The 19,834-nt window shown below is 34.7% G+C and overlaps 1 protein-coding gene across 3 annotated transcripts in view; it reads right to left on the minus strand.

Annotated features, from left to right (window-relative positions):
• Positions 1–19,834, minus strand: part of EMB2816 (Small nuclear ribonucleoprotein family protein) — a 108,751-nt gene that overhangs the window by 33,583 nt on the left and 55,334 nt on the right. For all 3 annotated transcript variants that reach the window (XM_089826169.1, XM_089826178.1, XM_089826186.1), the window contains exon 4: positions 8,014–8,085. In XM_089826169.1, the coding sequence (XP_089682295.1) occupies positions 8,014–8,085 (72 nt within the window). The remainder of the gene's footprint in view (positions 1–8,013; positions 8,086–19,834) is intronic.

Raw genomic sequence — 19,834 nt, forward strand, 5'->3', positions numbered from 1 at the left:
CTTCTCTTCCTCCAAAAATAACCGAATCTGAGAATGGTTGGAAGTCTGTAAACCAATATCGGGGATGCATGAAGTGGCGGAAGGAACTTGATTCAATATACCAAGAAAAGGATTTGACATGATTAGTAGGTATTTTAGTCATGAAGGTGTAAGATTCCCCTGGGTTAGTGTGTTCTGCAACATGCGCTTTAGGTTGTGAACTAGATTGCTTAGCTTGAGCAACTAAGAATTTTTGGCACTCCAACTTCATATGACCCAACTTATGGTAGTAGTTGCATTGAACAAATTTTTTCTTTAGGCTTTCTTAGGACAGAGCAAAAGGATTTTGTTGAGAAGACTAAGAGAATGGATAGTCTGAAGATTTAGCTGAGAAGGATTGACTGTTAGAAGATGAACTAATACTACTTCCAGACTGTTGTTTCCAGCGATCTTGTTGTAGAAGCATTATACAAAGATCAGAAAACAAAATATCATATGAGTGGACGCAAAGTTGAGAGTTTCAACAAAGTGTTCATAAGAAGATGGCAGACTCTTCAGAGTGACTACCACCATGTCTTCTTCGATTTTACGGCCAGGATTCCAAGTTTCCAACTGATCAGGAATATCCTTGATTTTATTGAGATGCTCCCGAAGAAATACCTGATCATCCATAATGATCAAGAAGAGTGTGTTGTTTAAAAAGAATGCATGGTTTTTGTCTAAGATTTCATGCAAAACTTTCTGATGGCTCCAAATTTTTGCAAGTGTTTGACTAGAAGGAACTTGTGGAAGTTGATCATCAGCGACAGAAAGGTTGATGACCATGACAACTTCTCAATTCTTCTAATCAAATTCATCCTACTCAATCCATGCTTCCTCATGACGTTTGGTCGTGCCCAACACAATGGTGTCAAGACACCTATATTTGAAAAATGCCATCATGTGCTTCTTCCAAATATTGTACTTCTTGCCATTGACTATTTGATTGCCTTGTAGAAGAATGCTGGTCAAAGATGTCATTGAAAATATTTTGAGACAAAAAAATGAGAAGGCAAGATGGTTGAATGTACAAGTTTGAATATTCCAAGTCTAGAGGCAAGAACAAGAACAAGTTTCAATGTGAATCTATTGGAACAAGATTCCAAGCATGGAAACTAAGATACCTAAAGAAAATCTAAAGACAGTCAAATTAAGATCTCAAAAAACCCACCAAGAATTAATAAACATAATGGAACTTCAGCTGGCGTGGAATAAGAGGCATGGATTCTGAGACACCCGAAAAAATTGAAAGCCACCCAATTGAGAGTTTGGAAAACCCAAAAGGAATCTAAAATTGGAATTCAAATCGGATTTTTGAAAAATAGGGCTTCAAGTCAAACCCAAGTTGACTGCAATAAGTGGTCTAAAATTGGCAGATAAATGCCAGAAGAAAGGTCATCGACTAGTAAAAGAGTAGAGACAAGCGACCAAAAAGGAATAGAATGGTTGTTGAACAAAAAAACGACAGCAAAAACGTGGCTTAAACACTTAGAATGGTGTTGTCGTGGCAAAAATGTAGACCATGTAGAAGGAAAAGGTCAAATGCAATGTCCAGAAAGAGAGAGAAGAACAAAGCTTCTCGTAAGATCCAAAAATGCAAAGAAGAAATTGTGGCACAAGGTAGAAATATTCAAATGTTAATTGGCAACCACCACACCTCACTTGCTCTCTTTAGAACTTTTTCAAAGAAGGAATAATTGTAGAGGCAAGATGTGATAGTTACTTCATTTTGTAAGAGAGGATGGTGGAGGTGCATGATGTTCTACAGAGGATGGTAGTGCAATCAAGAGTAAAATAGATGGCCTGATGCAAACACTCCTTAAGGAAAAGCAATCAAACAAAAGGTCCATGATGATGACTGGTGGTCCCCAAAAATGTAACACATTGCTAATTTTCAGATTTAATTAAAATCAGAACAAAATCCTATATTCCGATTTTTAATTTTTTTATTTAATTAAAATAAACTGAATTTCAGTCATTTAATTTTAAAAAAATCTGATTTTGTTCTTATTCTTATTGTATATATATTTGCTCCATCATCTCTCATGTTGTTGATGTCATCAGATATGTTGATACAAACTCTCCTAGTCTTGGAGAGATATATGAAACTTTTAACAACATGATTCAGAAGATAAAGTAATTTTGGCTAAGGATAATGAGTTGGACTTATATGAGGAGTATATTGAGCCCATTGAGATGCAGAGGGGGAACATTATGAAACTCCACTTCATATGGTAGCCTTTGTACTAAGTCCAAAATCATATGAGCCCAAGTTAGGAAGATTCCCTTCTTGTGATGATGTCAAGGTGAGACATGGGTTGATGAAGGCCCTTCAAAAGATGTATTTACCTAAACGGTCCAATATACTTCATGAGGTTGCCTTCTCAAACCTTGAAGACCCAAACTCCAGTACTTGGAAGGTCCCCTCCTTCAGATAAAGTCAAGGTGAGACGTGGGTTGATGAAGGCCCTTCAAAACATGTATTTACCTAAACAGTCTAATATACTTCATGAGTAATATGTTGCCTTCTCAAACCTTGAAGTCCGAAACTTTAGCACACTAAATGCAAAGATAGATAGAGCAATAAAGGCACATACAAACCCTATTAACTAGTGGCAATGGCATGGGTTAGATGCTCTAGATTTGAGCACACTCATCATTTATCTCCTCTCATAGGTTGCTATTCCCTTTTCTATAAAGCGGAATTAATCTACATATGGCCATATACACTCCATCAAGGGACTAGGATTACATTTAGATGAGCAAAGAACTTAGCAGCTATGCATAATGCTCTGTGACTTAGGGATTGTTGGACTCTAGAGTATAAATAGACTCTAGCTATATAATTGGATATTAATCCCAAAGATACAACTATAATTTTAGGTATGGTATGGTCAATAATCAATCAACCTACAATACAAATAATAGAGCAATTATTCTAGATAGCCCGTAAAATTTTAGGGCTAGGGCTAGGGCTAGGGGGGGTAGGGGTGGGGCCTATAATTTAATGAGCTACACACCACAAGGACTGTTTGGCATTCCTTTGGATGATGCAACGTTTGAATATCAAACTAATAGTGGCAGTGACACTAATATGGATCAAGATTAGGGGCCACAACATACTATCTTTGTTTCACTTTTGAGTTTTGATTTTGAGATTTTGAGTTCTTTGAGACTTCTAACAATATGTGATACATTGATGCAATGATAATTGATATATGATATGATACTTTTCATTTTAGTGAAAGCTTGCAGCTTTTGGGCATTTTGATGAATTATATCTCTAACTATGAAATTAATAAATTATGAATGTATGAAATAGAAATTTGAACTCTCATTTCAAGTTTAAACTCAATTGCTATGTTCTAAGATGAGTGAATTTAGATTTATCAATGTTATATCATATGACTATATTTGAAGTTTCTCAAGTTCCCTTATATATTTTAAATTTTCCCTATTTTTTGTATAACCATTCATGTTGTCCTCCCTTGCTCACGGAAAAAAAATCTGTCCCAAAAAATGTTTCCTCGTCCCCTATCCTAGAAACTTGGGGTAGCTTAGAATCATTGTCTTTAGCTCAATTGATCTTCATATGATCAATTAGATGATGGTTCCCCTCCTTGTCTACATCGACATTATTAATCATTGTCGCAATAACATTGTCACTCACTTTGGTTTATACTTGCACATCGATCTTTTTCATGGTTGTTCTTAGTGTGGGATTCTAACCAATATCCATTAAGATTTGTTTGACTTGGTTATTGATATGAAGCACTTCCTGCAATATCATTTACACACGTGTTAGTAACAAAGATAATAAACAATATATAAAAAAGGTATCATCCATGTTGGTGTGTTCCTTTAACTTGTGGTGACAACCTCTAGTATGACAATACAAGAATTATATATTATTTCTTCTTCCATGTAACTCTTTGATACTAGAAGTATATATGGCAAAGCATGTGTAGCACTTATAAATATTACCTCTCACTATGTTAGACCTTTGACAAGATCACAATCAATTATATATATCGGGAGGGCAATCAAAGAGAGAATAAATTAGCTAATATAGTTATAGAAGAAGATCAGACATATATAGAGAGACTCCATTTGAATTAGGGATGATTTGGATATTTTAATATTTCAACTAAAGTTTACATCTCCATATCCCATGTAAGATTCAAGGGTCCTTTTTTAACTTTTACCCATTGCATACATCTCGCATCCGAAGACAATATGATTGGATATACAGATTCGTTGTGGAAGATAGTGTTGGAGCCTGGGAAAATGAATTGGAGGTGAATTTAGAGGTTATGGAATCATCCAGTTTAGACTTGATGGACATTTAGAATAACGGGGAGCCTCTTTACCCCCATTTTATGTCAGTAGAGTAACATAGGTTTATGAGTATTATATTTGTATGTAACTAAGCCAGCAAAACACCCTTTGATGTAACAAACTGATAATCACACTCCTTAAGATACGTTTTCTCAGCTAAGGAATGACTACTTTGATCTAATAGATGTATTTTATGATGATTTAGATGTATAATTTATTTTTGTTTAAGAAGATGCTTTTATCACTTTACATTTTGTTTCCATGCCCTTTCTATATTCATGTTTCGTAACTTCTCAAAGCTTTATCCGTAACATAAGTGCAAGACATAGTGTTTAGATTATATACAGATCCTTATCGGACGCAACAAAAGAAGGGAAGGATGAGGAACGGCCTAGAAGGAAGGCGGAAAAATGTAAGTTGAGACTAAAATCTGATTATCCGAATGTATCTATGTGCTTTATGATGTATCAAGGCTTAGGGTATTTATCTATCAAAAAAAAAAAAAATCTGTAATGGTCATAAATGCATTAAACTTTATTCATGGTGTCTTGAGGAATATTTGATTCAAATACGAAGGATGCATAGAAGAGTTGTGATTGTGATAACTCATTCACCTCATGCAAAACACCCCTGAACCATCTATAACAATGCACTTTCATTATACTTTTGCAGTTGTGTCTCTCCTAGAGACTTCAAAAAAGTGAGATATTTAGTTAACATCACATGTCTTCTAATAGAAAAATAAAGTATTTAATATTGTTGAATTATTCAATTATTAGTGTCAAGGAACACTTCTATTTATTACTATAAACATGTAAGATAGATTCTCTCAAATGGAGGCATGACAAGTTTTTCCATTCACCTAGTATATTTGTTCAAATTAAGTCTACAACCCCACCCAACTCAATATTCAAACTTGTGACTTCCACTTCAAAGTCCACAAGCATTCACATTAGGCCAACTGAAATTGTTCACGAATTAGACCCCTTTAAGTAAGGTTAAAGCTGTCTACGATAGGCAATAAGTAAGATAACCATTAGAATTATCCCTTTCCAAGTTCTACACATATTACAATAATAGATAGTTTCTATTATTAATGTTTAGTATCTAATGGTTATCTATTGTAATCTTCTGTAAATATTAGAATGTTTATAATATTTAATTTTCTGTTTCTAGATTAGAATGTTTTTATTCTTTAGTTAGTTGTAGATAACTGTTAGTTTTCTCTTAGTGAGAATAGAATGTTTCTATTATTTACGATTATTTCTTAAGGAAACATCATTCAATCTCTTGCATAAATTGATCTCTTGATCACTGTTAATTAAAAGCAAATATTTTCCAATTATTTCGTAATATGGTATCAGAGCCAATACTCTAAAAAATTTTGAAAATTATCATAATTTCTTGATTGAAATTATCTGCCTATTATTTTTTAAATTATTTGTATATAGATTTGCTTCCAACTCTCCCTATAATCCGACTAGGGTTTCTGTTTTGAAAGATCTGAATCCACCGACTTCTAGTTCGGTTTCGCAACCAATTTCTATGCAAATGCGTCTGTTTTTTCTGCAAATTTTTTTGTGGGTTCTTTTGCAGTAGTGCCGTTTTTGTTCAAAACCCTAATTTTCTATACCGAATTAAAAAAATTATAGATTCTCGTGGGCTTTTTTGAGATCTCAACTAGGTTGTCATCTATTTTTTTTTAGGTGCCTCGATTTTTGTGCCTTGATTTTTGAGTTAGTTGATTCAAAAGCCGACAACATATTTTTTTTGGGTTTTTTAAGCTCTCTTCTAGGTCACCCTTCAAATTTTTCTATTACTTTAGGGTTGCATATACTTGCATGTTGTTTGCATGTGCTTCTTTACCATGTAAAGTTTCGTGTTTTGACTCCCTTAAAAATTCTAGTGGGTTTTCATAAATTTTTTCCTCCAAAATAAAAATTCTGATGGGTTCTCATAATTTTTTTTCTCAAAAAAAATTTTTGATAGGTTTTCATTTTTTTTTCCCTAAAAAAAAATTCTTATGGGTCTCTATAAATTTTCCCTTAAAAATTTTTGATTTTGTAATTCACAAAGTTCTATGAGATTCCTTTGTGGGTTTATAGTTTTTTCCTCAAAAATTATTTGTTGGGTATTACCATTTTTCCTACTTAAAAACAAAGCTTGGTATTGTCAGGTTTTGATTATTTTTTCACATCAAAAATCATGTTAGGTTTTGATTATTTTTTCATCTCAAAAATCATGTTGGGTTTTGATTGATTTTTCACGACAAAAATCATGTTGGGTTTTGATTGATTTTTCACCCCAAAAATTGTATTCGGTTCTTTCGATTTTCTCCCAAAAATCATGGCTTTTTGCAATTTGTTTTGGAGCATTATGCTCATCTGCAAAGTTTTGGAGCATTTTCCAAAGTACCATCAGTAGTCTTCTCAATAGACATCATCTACTCCAGATTCAGAAGCCTCCCAGAAGGAAAGCATTCAATGCAACTATTGCCACAAGTTTGGGCACATGAAGGTTGAATGTCGGAAGCACTTAGCTGCCCTAAGCAATCAGGTTCACAACCCACTTCGAACAATGTGGAGCACTTTGAGCAAACAAAATTTGTCTTTTACATTTTTTGACAGCTTCATGCTCTAGATAGATTAACCATTAAGGGAGGGTATTACGATAATAGATAGTTTTTATTATCTCTATTTAGTATCTAATGGTTATCTATTGTAATCTTCTATAAATATTAGAATGTTTCTAATATTTAATTTTCTGTTTCTAGATTAGAATGTTTCTATTCTTTAGTTAGGTGTAGATAACTATTAGTTTCTCTTAGCTAAAATAGAATGTTTCTATTATTTACGATTGTTTCTTAAGGTAACATCGTTCAGTCTCTTGTATAAATTGATCTCTTGATCACTGTTAATAAAAAGCAAAGATTTTCCAATTACTTTGTAATAATACAACAATTTGATGTCACACTTGCACAAAACCTGGAACACTACTTTAGCATGTATCATAAAACCTTAGAATGCTATGTGCCTATGGACAAATCTTACAAGAGACTAACACGAAATGTTATGTTAAAAACAATTTGTAAATCCAAACATAACATATATTGATTAAAAACAATATGTAAATTATCAGCTTGGAGCTACACCAAGCAAACTCAAAAACAAGAAAGTCAAACTAAAGAGCATGCATATATATATATATTCTTTAAGGAAACTACAGGAATTCGATTATATGGAGAGCCAGATGAACTTGAAATACACAAGGAATCCAAGAGGAATAAAGTACTATGGTGAATCATCTCACTTGCACACTGGCCAATTGACCTGAAGACAATAATGCTATTGGTTTAAACTTTAATCCTCCAAGTCTACACAAAATGAAGTACGATGGAATTTTGATCTATTAGCATTAATGACTATGGCATAGATGAATTCGCTGATAAAGAGTAGGTAAATACGAGTAGCTAGAGGCTTTCAGCTAGGGGGAATTCGGTACAGTCAGATGAGTGCGCTTTACCACACTATAATTCAGTAGCAATGACCATCAACTTGTTCCATCTAAGCAGGTCACAAAATAAAACAGAGAAAAGATCCATGTAGTAATCTTGGCAGTCTAAACAAAAAATCACAAATAAGCATTATGAAAGAGTACCTCTGAGAAATTCCACTGCTTCGTCAAGCACAAGATTTAATAGTTGATCATAGCCTTTCAAGGTACCTGTTACTGATATTCAGATTGTAACATCTATCAGCTATGTGCAACAAGACTATACAGCAAGCAAATTTAAAAGATATCATCTCATTGATGGGACAATCCATTATCTTCTCCTAGTTTGCATCCATATCTAATATCAGAGTTCCTGACAGCTCTCTAAATGATTAGAAAATAATTTACAAGGGATTTCTTGTCATTTGAAAAATGGTGTCTATAACATATGAACAAACATGCACATTTAGAAGATTTTGATCACCTGAGAGTAGAGAACAAATATATATGATATTAGCACTCGCCAATAACATTCTTTGACAATACTCATTTCATTGTCATCAAACTCAAATGAATCAAGAGCATGGAAACTACCACATAATTAAAAATGGGAACACAACAGCTAAAACATGTTAGCAATAAATCATCAGTGATAAACACTCAAAAACAAACCCAGGAGTTAATGAAATAATATGTAAAAACGAGCAGAAGTACAAATTTTAAAAGTTTTGATAAGAATTTTTAAAAAACAATTGTCGATTTGTGACGTTTTCTTTAATTTCTAAGTGAGACAATATTATCAATATGCCAATCAATCAGAGAGGTTTTAAATAACCAGAGATTTCACTCACCATTAAAAGTAGACATATGGACAAGCGGGGGAAAAGATAAACTTTTAATTCCTAGTGTGGCCAAATTAAAAATGGAATCACAAATTAGAACCTGCTATCTTCAAATATCCGAAGACTAAAGCACTTGGCTCCAACATAAGTTTATATATCCCTCTAGGATGGGAAGGCATCCCTGCCGCATGATTAATAGCATATAATTCATTTTGGAATAAATAGGTTTACAAACCCAAAGCTAAACTATGATTCATGTTGATACTGGGAAACGTTATATACTTGAGAATAATACCAATAAAATAAGCTATAACAAATCAAAATTTATGGTCTCCAAAAGTGGCACATCCCACATTGGAAATGCAGAAACATCTATGACACATTAAAGGTCATAAGAGAGTTGCATTTGTTAGCCAATATATGACATCTAGTAAGACACGTCATTAGTCATCTTTGAATGGACATAATGGAGCTAAAGAACCTGAATTAGTGAGTGTATTATTAAGAGCATATGGCAAGTGGAATAAAAATATTATTTTTGGCATATAGACATGCTGGGATTTGGACATTGGACTTTACCAAGAATTTTGGTACCAAATTTTGGATGGTTCTAGCTCATCGGTTCCTAATCACCATTAAATGGATTTGTGTATTGTGTCTGCTACTTATCGGCTGCTTGAGATTAAGGTTTTGATAGTGAGCTTTGTAGGTCTTATTTGTTGTGTCTTCACACATATCCCATTTCACCAAGCAAATATGTGGCCAATATTTCCAAGCCAAATGAGTGCCTCATTGCTGTCCAAGTTTATGCTCAAGTGTTCTAGCCTTTGGTCTATAAATTTTGCTTGGTTCATGGTCAATTGATCAACTTTTAGACTTTGAATACTTGAACTTTTATCGAGCCATGATGTTATGTGTTCATCTAAGATTTTATAAATAGTTGGCACTACCAAGTTGCCTTTTGGCATACTCACTACATTTTTGTGCCCTTCATTGGTATGTTTGCCTTGTTGGGAATATTGAAAGTTCTCCTCGTATACTTGGACTTCTTTGCATAATTGGCTCTAGCAATGTCCTTGTGCTTTGGATTGAACTTACAACGTATCACTTATTGGAGGGAGTTGCATGTTTGGCTTTTCAATATTATATAATACTGGTTTTGCCTTTTCTTGGAGGGGTTACTAGGGCTTGTGATTGCACATGGTTACTTTGCACTCTAATTGAGCTTGGATCTTGCATTTCTAGTTTGTATATTGAGGTAGTTGATCATATCATTTGGTATGTAAGGGTCTGTTTTAAGGTTTTCACATCATCACCCCATTGCAAATGGGGACCTCCCCTTTTTGCTTTAGCAGCAGTAGTAGTAGTCTTAGGTGCTTTAATGTTGTGGCAGTTTCAAGTCTTCAAGCCTTCAAATGAATTTAGAAATTTAAGGATCAAAATCAGTTACGTTCCTAAGTTTGAATTTGAGCAAGTCGACGAAAGGATAGGTTAAGTGGTAGATATAGCATTCAATTTGGTCAAGTATAACCATTAGACAGACCTCTCCTTGCAAGTTCGCCTTAAGAGGGGCATTAGAAGGGAAAAAATCCACTAAGTATGGGCTGCTAAAGAGTTGAGGAAATTTCCTCTACGCAGGATGAAATCTTCCTGCACCAAAGGAAAATTCCTCCAAGGTATCTTTTCTCAATGCCCAAATTCTGAAATGGGATAAGGTGTTGAGATGACTAGGGAGTCAAGTGTCATGACCTTAGGGACAAATCAGCTACAGAAAGTGGAAAATCAACAAAAAGAACACGAAAGCAGAACTGATTGGAGTCAAATCAAGTTCGAAAGATCATGGGTTTTCACCTCTGAAGCATGTTTGGAGACTAAAGAGCTTAATTTTGGAGGATAGAAGGTGGAAGGATTAAATCTAAGGCACTTGGGATGTGAAGAAAATCAGTACCCAAGAGGAAAATTCCTGATTCCGCCATGCCTATTAGGAAATTTCTCTCACCGTCTAAATTTCCGCTCAAGTTGAGATTGAACCATTATGAACACAACATCCCAATCTGCATTGCAGTGAGTAAACAAAGGTTAAGGGGGAAAACTTCAGTGAGTTTTGAGCTGAAATAATCAAATACAATGGAAGAGGAAGATTCCTCCAAGGCTGGCAGATTCCACCATGCCTAGGGGAATTCTTATTCCTCTCAATTTCTGAAATTCCATTCTCATATTGAGTGAAGAGAAGCTGAGGTCAGAACACTTGGACATGAGCAAAACCCATCTTGACAACAATCTGATCCTGAGCAGTGGAAAGATAAGATTATATGAAGAAATGGACTGAGTTTTTAGTGAAAAGGAGATTGGGTAAGACAAGAAATCCTAGATTCCTTTGGACTGCTGTTTTCCGCCTTGAATGTTGTTAATTTTGTACCTTCAGCTGCATTGAATTGACGTAGAGACAATTCTTCTATGGTTATTGGTCAATCATCTATAATATATATATAGTCTAATTAATGATTGATTAATTTATTACCATAGAGACATGTCCCTTCTACAGATATTTATATAACCTTCAAATATGCATTTGGAAAACATAGAAATAAATGGCAGTGCTTAGTACATTTGCAGAGATCAATTCACTTATCATGGTATCAGAGCAGCTACAAACTCTAGGGGTAAGAAATTAGAGGAAAATGAAACCATCTGAGATTGAATCATATCAATATGGAAGAACCACAGAAAATCTGTCAAATCAAAGTATGGGCATATCAATTTCCACTCAAAATTGTAGATGATAATAATATCATTTGGTCTCAAATAAAGAACTGCAATCTTGAGTTGTACAAGTATCACATAGAACTTATTCAGAAATAAAGATGGCATATACCGAGCACACCACCTGTAGTCTGAGGACAAAATAAAATTTATAAATCTGAACTGTCCGTTGGCTACTAAGAAAGCCTACGTAAGATTCAGAAGTGACATGCTCTAGTGAGAAAGGATACTGAAGATAGGTTTTGTTCTTCAATATTGTTGTTTTTGGCTTCATCTATGAATAATATTATTTTTAAGTTACCAAAAATGAGCATTATTCCTGTGCATCTAATTATTTCTGAATATTATCACCGAAGATCATTGCTGGGGGCCACCTTATTTTTCTTATATTTTATCATTGGGTTAAAGATATTGTGCAAAACATTGGAGAGAGAAATTCAACATGAAGATTTAGGAGCGCATATAGCTATAGAAGCCACACTTGAATTTATCAAAGGCTGCAGACTATAGACATATTGCTTGGGTGGCTTATTATTTTGACCCAAAAAGCAGACTTACAATATATTATTTGCAAAGATATATATTACCAGGACCTGACAAATAATTCCATTGCAGGAATTAAGGGAGAGATGAAGAATACTAGAGGCAGAAGAATTTATTACACTGACAATAAAACACAATGCCTACATAATATCCCTTATTTCATATTGGGCAGTTGCAGAATTAAAGGGGATTTTTTGGATAAACATTATTGCAGGAAATGCAGGGAACTTACAGTTTGAGGAATGCCATTCTTCAGGAGAAAATTGACTACATGGCTGCGAGATGTCCGCTGGGCAATCTAGAGTCTGAACATTAATAATATTCTGAGAATGAATGCATAAGATATTCTTAATCGGGCTTAAGGGACACTCAAAAAACTCTTGGAAGTTTATACGTTTGAGCAATGTTGTGTCTTAGTGGATGTAGAAGGAATACAACAAGGCATTAAGAAAGTTGGGAGATCAAGCCTGCAAGTAGGCTGAAATTGGTAAAGAAAACTGAACCTAATCTCTCACAGACGGAAGTCAGTGACTGATTGCCAAGTTAGGGTGCATCAACCATATCCAGTAGCAGTGAAGATTTCTGGCATGGTGATAAGGCCAATAAACATAAATAATAGAAGAAGAAAAAACTCCTCTCAGCGACCTTGGTGTATCTCAGAAGCAGCTTTAGACAGCAGTAGCCATTTCACAAAGACAAATTAATGATAACCTAATGAATCACTGACCATGTGTGAAGTTAGCGACTAAGTAAACATAAATATTTCAATGTTGCTATTACCGAGATCCAATATTGGTGAAGAAAAGAAAATAAGAAGGGGTTTCTATTAGAGACCGGCTATTATTAAAAAAAATATTATTCATCATCCGTGAACGAATTAAGTGCCGAAAAGAATTTTAACATAAAAATTTGTTGCAACCTTGTGAATTTCATTTGAAATTATTTCTTGGTTTCAGATTAGGCAGGACATGTCTTAAGTTTAAAGATCGGCATTGACCTAGAAGTCCTGTACATCTTATTGTTAGAAGGAAAGAGTCGATTCCTATGTGACGGAGCAAACTATAACAAGTCTCTTAGAACAAAATGTCTTTTATGATTGGAACCATGTGAGGAGAGTATATTTTTGACAAAGGGAGTTGAATATTATTCTGATTATATTAGAAGATGAAAGAAGATGATACTAAAGTATTTTGACCAACCATGATGCATGGACAATTACATAAGATCATTTATCAAACAAGGAATAACCATGTTAAATTCATATGTAATTAGCAACCATCCCAAATACTATACAACTCTTCTATAGTGAAGATAGCTTTAAAAAGATAGTAAGGAATTTATTCTCATCAAAAAGAGAAAACATACACTCGAGTTAGAGCTATGCAATCATAGAGGATGCCATGACTGAGATTTTGTTCAAGTTCACACAACTGATGGTTGCAATAGTAATATATCCAAAATTATTCAAGCTGACTGGATTTGCATATGAGACTGCAATAATAATTGAGGAGCATATCTATGACCAAATTGCATACATCATTTTGCTAGTTGTTGACCTCTTTACCTAGCACAAGTTCTCTAATATGTGAAACTATAAAGAAAATTGTAACAATTCAATCTCTTGATGGAAGTGTTACATCTGTCATCCAGAATATATGCTTATTCTTAACAGACATATTTCACAAGCATATTATGTCACAAGGATACCAAGAAAGCTTTGAGTAATGGATAGACATTTTTCACAGGCATATTATGTTGCAAGGATACCAAGAAAGCTCTGAATAATGGATAAGTGGGAATTTTACATTGAGAGGGGGAATGATTAACAATGTTCCATTCCCACTTAAGGGAGATCTTCCATTTATGTGCAGATAAGTATTTCTTATCTTTGAGTATTACATTTAACTACTCACTATAGTCTCTCTTATTTCTATATGTGCTATAAGAGCCATTTGCCTTGAGCTTTTCCTTTTCTCTGGGAATGTTCTTGCAGGAAAAGAAGAGGGAGTAGAACATGTTGAGATGGATTCTCCAATAAGCAAAATACTTATTGAACTAGGGAAGCATGTCACCACTTGCTGCCAGGAAATTAGATGGTTGATATCAAATTCAAAGGGAGTTTGATACTTCATCAGAGACAACCTTGTACGAGGAGGTCAGAAGGTTGAGGGAATTTGACATTCCATTAGAAGTAACCTTGATCGGAAAAAGTCAATAGATTGAGTGGGAAAAGTTCAAGGAGCAATTCCTTGTAATGCATTCTTCGTGAAAGAGAAGCTTGGAGTGAAAACCTCCTTCCACCCTCTAGGAGCAGCTATGGTGGATCCACCCTCTAACTTGGTTCATGGTGGATATCATGAGTTACTATTTTGCATATGTGTGGATTATGTCATGAAAGGTGACGATCTTTCATTGATGTATTTGTGAGGTCGCTAGTGTAAGGTGATGATCTTAACAATGGCTTGACCTATTATCATGATGACTACATTAAGTTGCTCTCTGGAGTGCCAAATATCATGATAACAGATGTATCATGATAGACTACATTAAGTTGTTGTCCCGAAGTGCCAGAGATTGTGATACTTGTCATGATGGAGATCATGACATTTGATTACTTGTTATCTGATAGACTACATTCATTGTTGTCTTGGAGTGCTGGAGATCAGATAACCCATATCTTTCTAAGATTTAACATACTCTTTTGGTACGCATCAAGCAATTGATGCTAGTGCACATAACAAAAAGAATATAAGTATGATGAATATCATACGATTGACAATTCTTGTTGAAACATAATATAAGTATGATGAATATCATACGATTGACAATTCTTGTTGAAACATACTTCGGATGATATTGAAAGATAACATTTAAGTTGATGGATATATGTTGATATCCTTAAATATGCCATTCTAAGAAATATCATATTCAGATGATATCTCTCTATATGCTTGAGAGCGTAATATGTTCTATAACCATCCTCCCTAGCTAAGAGGGAGTGTTAATGTTGTAGCTTCAGTTGGATTGAATTGACATAGAGACAATTCTTCTATGGTTATTTCTCAATCATCAATTAGAACAACCCTCTTATGTCTACTTATATATTAATATTAATATTATCTAATTAAGGATTGATTAATTTATTACCATAAAGACATGTCTGTCTCTTCTATGGATATTTATATAACCTTCAAATCTGCATTTTTAAAACATACATTTGCAGAATTCACATAACAATATTTAGGCTTGAAATATGATCTATTCCCTTCTAGTTTCAAAAGGATCAAGCTAAATGAGCAATACAAGTGATCAAGCAATTCTGAATAAGCAAAATGCATTGGCGGAAAATGGGGTTCTAAGAGGAGAAATTCTCTTGGGGTAGCGGATTCTACCACCACAGGAGGAATAATCTTTCCTTTAATGTTCCTTTAATGGGCATAATTTCCAACCTTATGAAAATGAAGTCAATATGGTCAAAGTGGCTGCATGACTGGAGATGGTTTGAAGAAAATGAAGGTCAAAATCAAGGAGGCTGAATACCATAAGAGCTTAAGCTCTGATTCTAAAATTTCCTCTTTCCTCTTGGAGTTCTGCTAGTAAGATGGGGTGAAAACACGATTTAAACTATGATGAGCATGAAAGAAATAAGAGGCTAAGTGAGGGCTGAAGGTAAGAAAGTGAGTTAAGGTTTGAGGAAAACAAAGGTAACTGAGGAATTTTCCTCTGACTGACAGATTCTTCCACCCTCAAAGAAATCTTGATTCCTTTATCATGTGAAAATTGCACCTTTCATATGGAGAATTGAGAGACATGCTTTGAGACATTCCAAGAATGGTGATCAAATCTGATGGCAATGAGGGGTAAGGCGGTATTTTGAAGACCAAATGGGGGTAAGAGAAGAAATTTTGTTAACTGAAAATTTTCCTCTTGGAGTGCCGGAGTCTGCCACCCCAAGAGGAATAACTATTCCTTTCTCCTAAAAAATTTCCATCCTTGCATATGAGGCTCAGCCATGGGGTCAGATTGAAGTAAATTCATTATGAATAATCAAACGTTTAAAAATCAATGTTTCATCTCTTTTAAGTCAGCCTTAGGAAGAGAAAATGAATTCAATGAAATGTTCTAGTTGGACAAAAATCATCAAATCAGCCTCTTGTAGGAGCATGGCTCCTCCAATATCAAACCTCCTATATAAAGAGGATGGCATGAGTTCATTTGAAGTTTGAACATTAAAACCAAATCAATTTTTACCTCTGCTACAGGGAAGTGAACTCTTTCCTTCTTAAGGCAGCAACCTATTGCGTAGACCAGTAAATCCTCCCCCTCTTTGGCAGCGAGTTTTCTCCTAAGGCAGCGAATTCCATCATATAAGGCAGCAGTTTGTCTTGAGAACGTCAAGTTGAGATATCAGAGAGTATCAATCCTAGAGAGCAAGAAGGATGGTAAGAAAGTGGAATCTGGGCAGACATTCATTGGAAATAATACTTATTTTTCAGATTTTGACTAAATTCGTATCAAGTTGTAGGAACAAGATTATTACGAACTGCAAGAAAATAGAGACTTGATCTCAAACTCAAGGAAATCCATTTTTGCTTGATGTTAATGTGCCCTCATTTCATGAAATTTCTAAGATTTCCTTTATTTCATGAGATCAATATATTTTTCTCCCTTTGTTTTGCAAGGTAAATCATTCAAGGAGAAGCTAGGAGAGCAAGGAGATGATGGCAAGGTCAAGCTCAAGACTTCAAGCAAGGGGATGCTTGAAGACTTCAAGCAAGGAGGAGGTTCAAATCAGATTATCAAAAGTGAATTCAAAGACCAAGATCAAGATGGAGTTCAAGAAAGCAAAGAACGAGAAGAAAGAAAAATCAGATAAATTTAAATGAACTTGAATTTCCTCCGAAAATCCAAGTCACTTTGAAGGACCAACCACATAAAGAATTCATCACTTCAAGAAGTTAAAGTTTCAAGTTTGCAAGCACAATCAAAGTTAAAGCATCGCAATGAGAAAATTTTCAAGAAAGCAAATGGAGAAAATTTTAGAAGATGAACCAATTTTCGAAAATGCCATCACAATTGAGAGCTTGATAATGTTGAGTATCAAGAGATATTTTCTCGTCGCCAAAGAATTGATAAGTCTACAAGATAAGAATGTTTAGGTGGCGCCTACGTGTTTTCTACCAATCAGAAAATTTCAATTACATATGTTGAAGCACATTCAATCATATTATGCCAAGTGTACAATTTTCTCGTTGGCTCTCAAAAGCTTTGTAATTTTCTTATTGGCCCACAGGGTGGTGCTTTTCAAAAATACTATTTTCCACTTAAGCAAATAAAATGGCCTTTTATTGATAAAGTGACATATTAATATGTACTTAATTTAATACTCGCCTTATTAATAAATTATTCCATCTTCACGCATTAAAGTGAATAACCAAACAGACTTGGAAAACCATGTATGATAGCTCATTGGAAAGATCTCAATGAGATGCTCCAAATTAAAAACTCAAATATACAAAAATATTGAACCTTGTTGACTTACTATAAATAGTATCTTAGATACCCTATTTATTCGACTCTTATTGGCCTGAAATTGGAATTGCCTAGGCCAAATCTCACTCTGACTCATGTCAAGCCCTTGTTAGCCCACTGGACCATGGCAAATTGGGCTAGTGACACATCATGAAGTAAAGGGCTAGACAAGGGGACATTACAGTCCTCCCTTCCCAGAGATTGCTTGCCCCCAAGCAATCTTCACCTACATGCTGAAACCAAATGTCTAGATACTATATCAACCTCAAGAATGTTGCTACACCAGTTTCTGCTCAACTCTAATAAAAATAACATGTACAGAACTACAAATCCACTCCTCAAACCCCCACAGAAATAACGTACCAAGCAAGTCAATACCAGGACCCCAGACTATCACGTTGTCACAACCATTATATATGAAGACATAGTAGTAACCCAAGAAGTTGTCATCGCTAAACAACTCTCCAACTATGGATGATCTCTCATGGAAGTGCATAACACCTATTATAGACAAAATACAACATATCAGCCCAACCTAAGTTGTTGATGAATTGCATAACAACTCTCATAGGTCTGAAAATTCTAAGAGCGTTGAGATCAATGTCATGATAAATATTTTGCCAAGGTAACTCAAGAGAAACCACCTCACAAAACACCCTGTCAATTGCAGTCCAAGTTCTGATTCTATAGTCAACCACTACAAACATGACATCAACAATTTGCCTTAATGACTCAAATTATCCCAAATAAGCATGAAGAATAATTGGGACGAGCCCAAGAAATGCCCCACAACTAGTGTCGCTAAGGTATACATGTACTCTGAAGTCAATGTCCACGCTAGAATGGAACTAGCACAACAGTAAACAGTCTGAAATGCCACCGAACATATAGAAATCACACGTAGGAAGAAGCTGAAAATTCATTTTCTCTGATCAAAACATATCTACCACTCATCCTCAACCTGAAACCATTCATTTGTTGAACCAAAGAATCCATCCTGCTCACTTGTAGATCCAAATCTGAACTCATACGTAGGTTGATCGGCAAGTGGTCAGCACTACTAACGCTAGAAACTAATCCACTACTCCAATCTTGAGACTACCCCTCATTAGTAGGAACTGTACCTAGGTGCCAAATCATGCAATTAATTTCATTCTCATCACTAGAATCAAGGAAAACTTCCCCATCCAGCTTAAACAATGAATTCTCAACCAACTGAATATTATCTAGCACATATTGAAATGTTGGTTGATCCAAAATTTGTTACTTGATCTTTTGGGACAGCTTATGTCACATCCCATATTTATTTTTTAATTTTATAATGTTCTATATAGCCATTGATATTTCATGTGAAATAGAAATGGTTGGTTAAATTGGTTAGTCGTTAAGACAGTTATTTATTATGATCATTAGAATGTTTCAGAAGTGTACTTTCACCATGTTATTTTCCCTTGCAAGTGCACGATGAAGGGGGGAAAGCATTGAAAGAGAGAGAATAGGACATGAACACCAACCTGCCACCGAGATTACTAGGTATTCGTTTAAACCACTTCGTCCTAAGAAAAAATGACCAGGGCAGACTAAATAAAACCAAGAGTTCACTATGAGCTGATTAGGTCATCTAATCTAAAAGATATAAATACATTTGTATAAAAATACTTAAAACAAAATTGTTACCTTCAATTTGGAATTTGGATGTTCTACATTATCTGATGTCGGATATATTATTATATAAGTAACTGCCCATAGTCTTTACACGTATTTGTGTGTGTGTTTGTGTATAATACTTACAAGTATACGTAAGTATTATACATATTAATTATGTAGTCATATGGGTGAAATTCGTTATCCATATCAATTGTATTCTTTAAATTCAAGAAGGTCCATCGGCCTTTCATAAATTCTTTATTTTCGGTCTTTCATATTTTTCTTCCAAATTATATGTCCATCGACCATGATTGTAACCTACGAGTGCATGACTCTGCCACCCTGTTTCATCATGCAAAATGTAACTCTATATTACTCTTCGTTCCTCCATGTTGCCAATCATTATCTTATATACTTAACAACTACAGTTGATCCTTGTTTGGCAGCTCACTTATAATATTGGTTGGTCGTGTTTCCGCCATTCATAATTTTATCAACTGCTTCTACTACTATGAATCGTATTACCTCTATAGTCAATTATCATCACAGACGACTGAGTCTAGTTAAGAAATTCATCAGAGCTCATTGAGTTTCAATCAAGTCAAGGTAGGAGAGCGAGTGAAATAAAAATCACAATCTTTCTCTCCTTTCAAAAATTT

This window comes from Cupressus sempervirens, chromosome 1 (assembly GCF_028749045.1).
Source record: "Cupressus sempervirens isolate cs-2001-9-10 chromosome 1, ASM2874904v1, whole genome shotgun sequence".
NCBI classification, from domain to species: domain Eukaryota; kingdom Viridiplantae; phylum Streptophyta; class Pinopsida; order Cupressales; family Cupressaceae; genus Cupressus; species Cupressus sempervirens.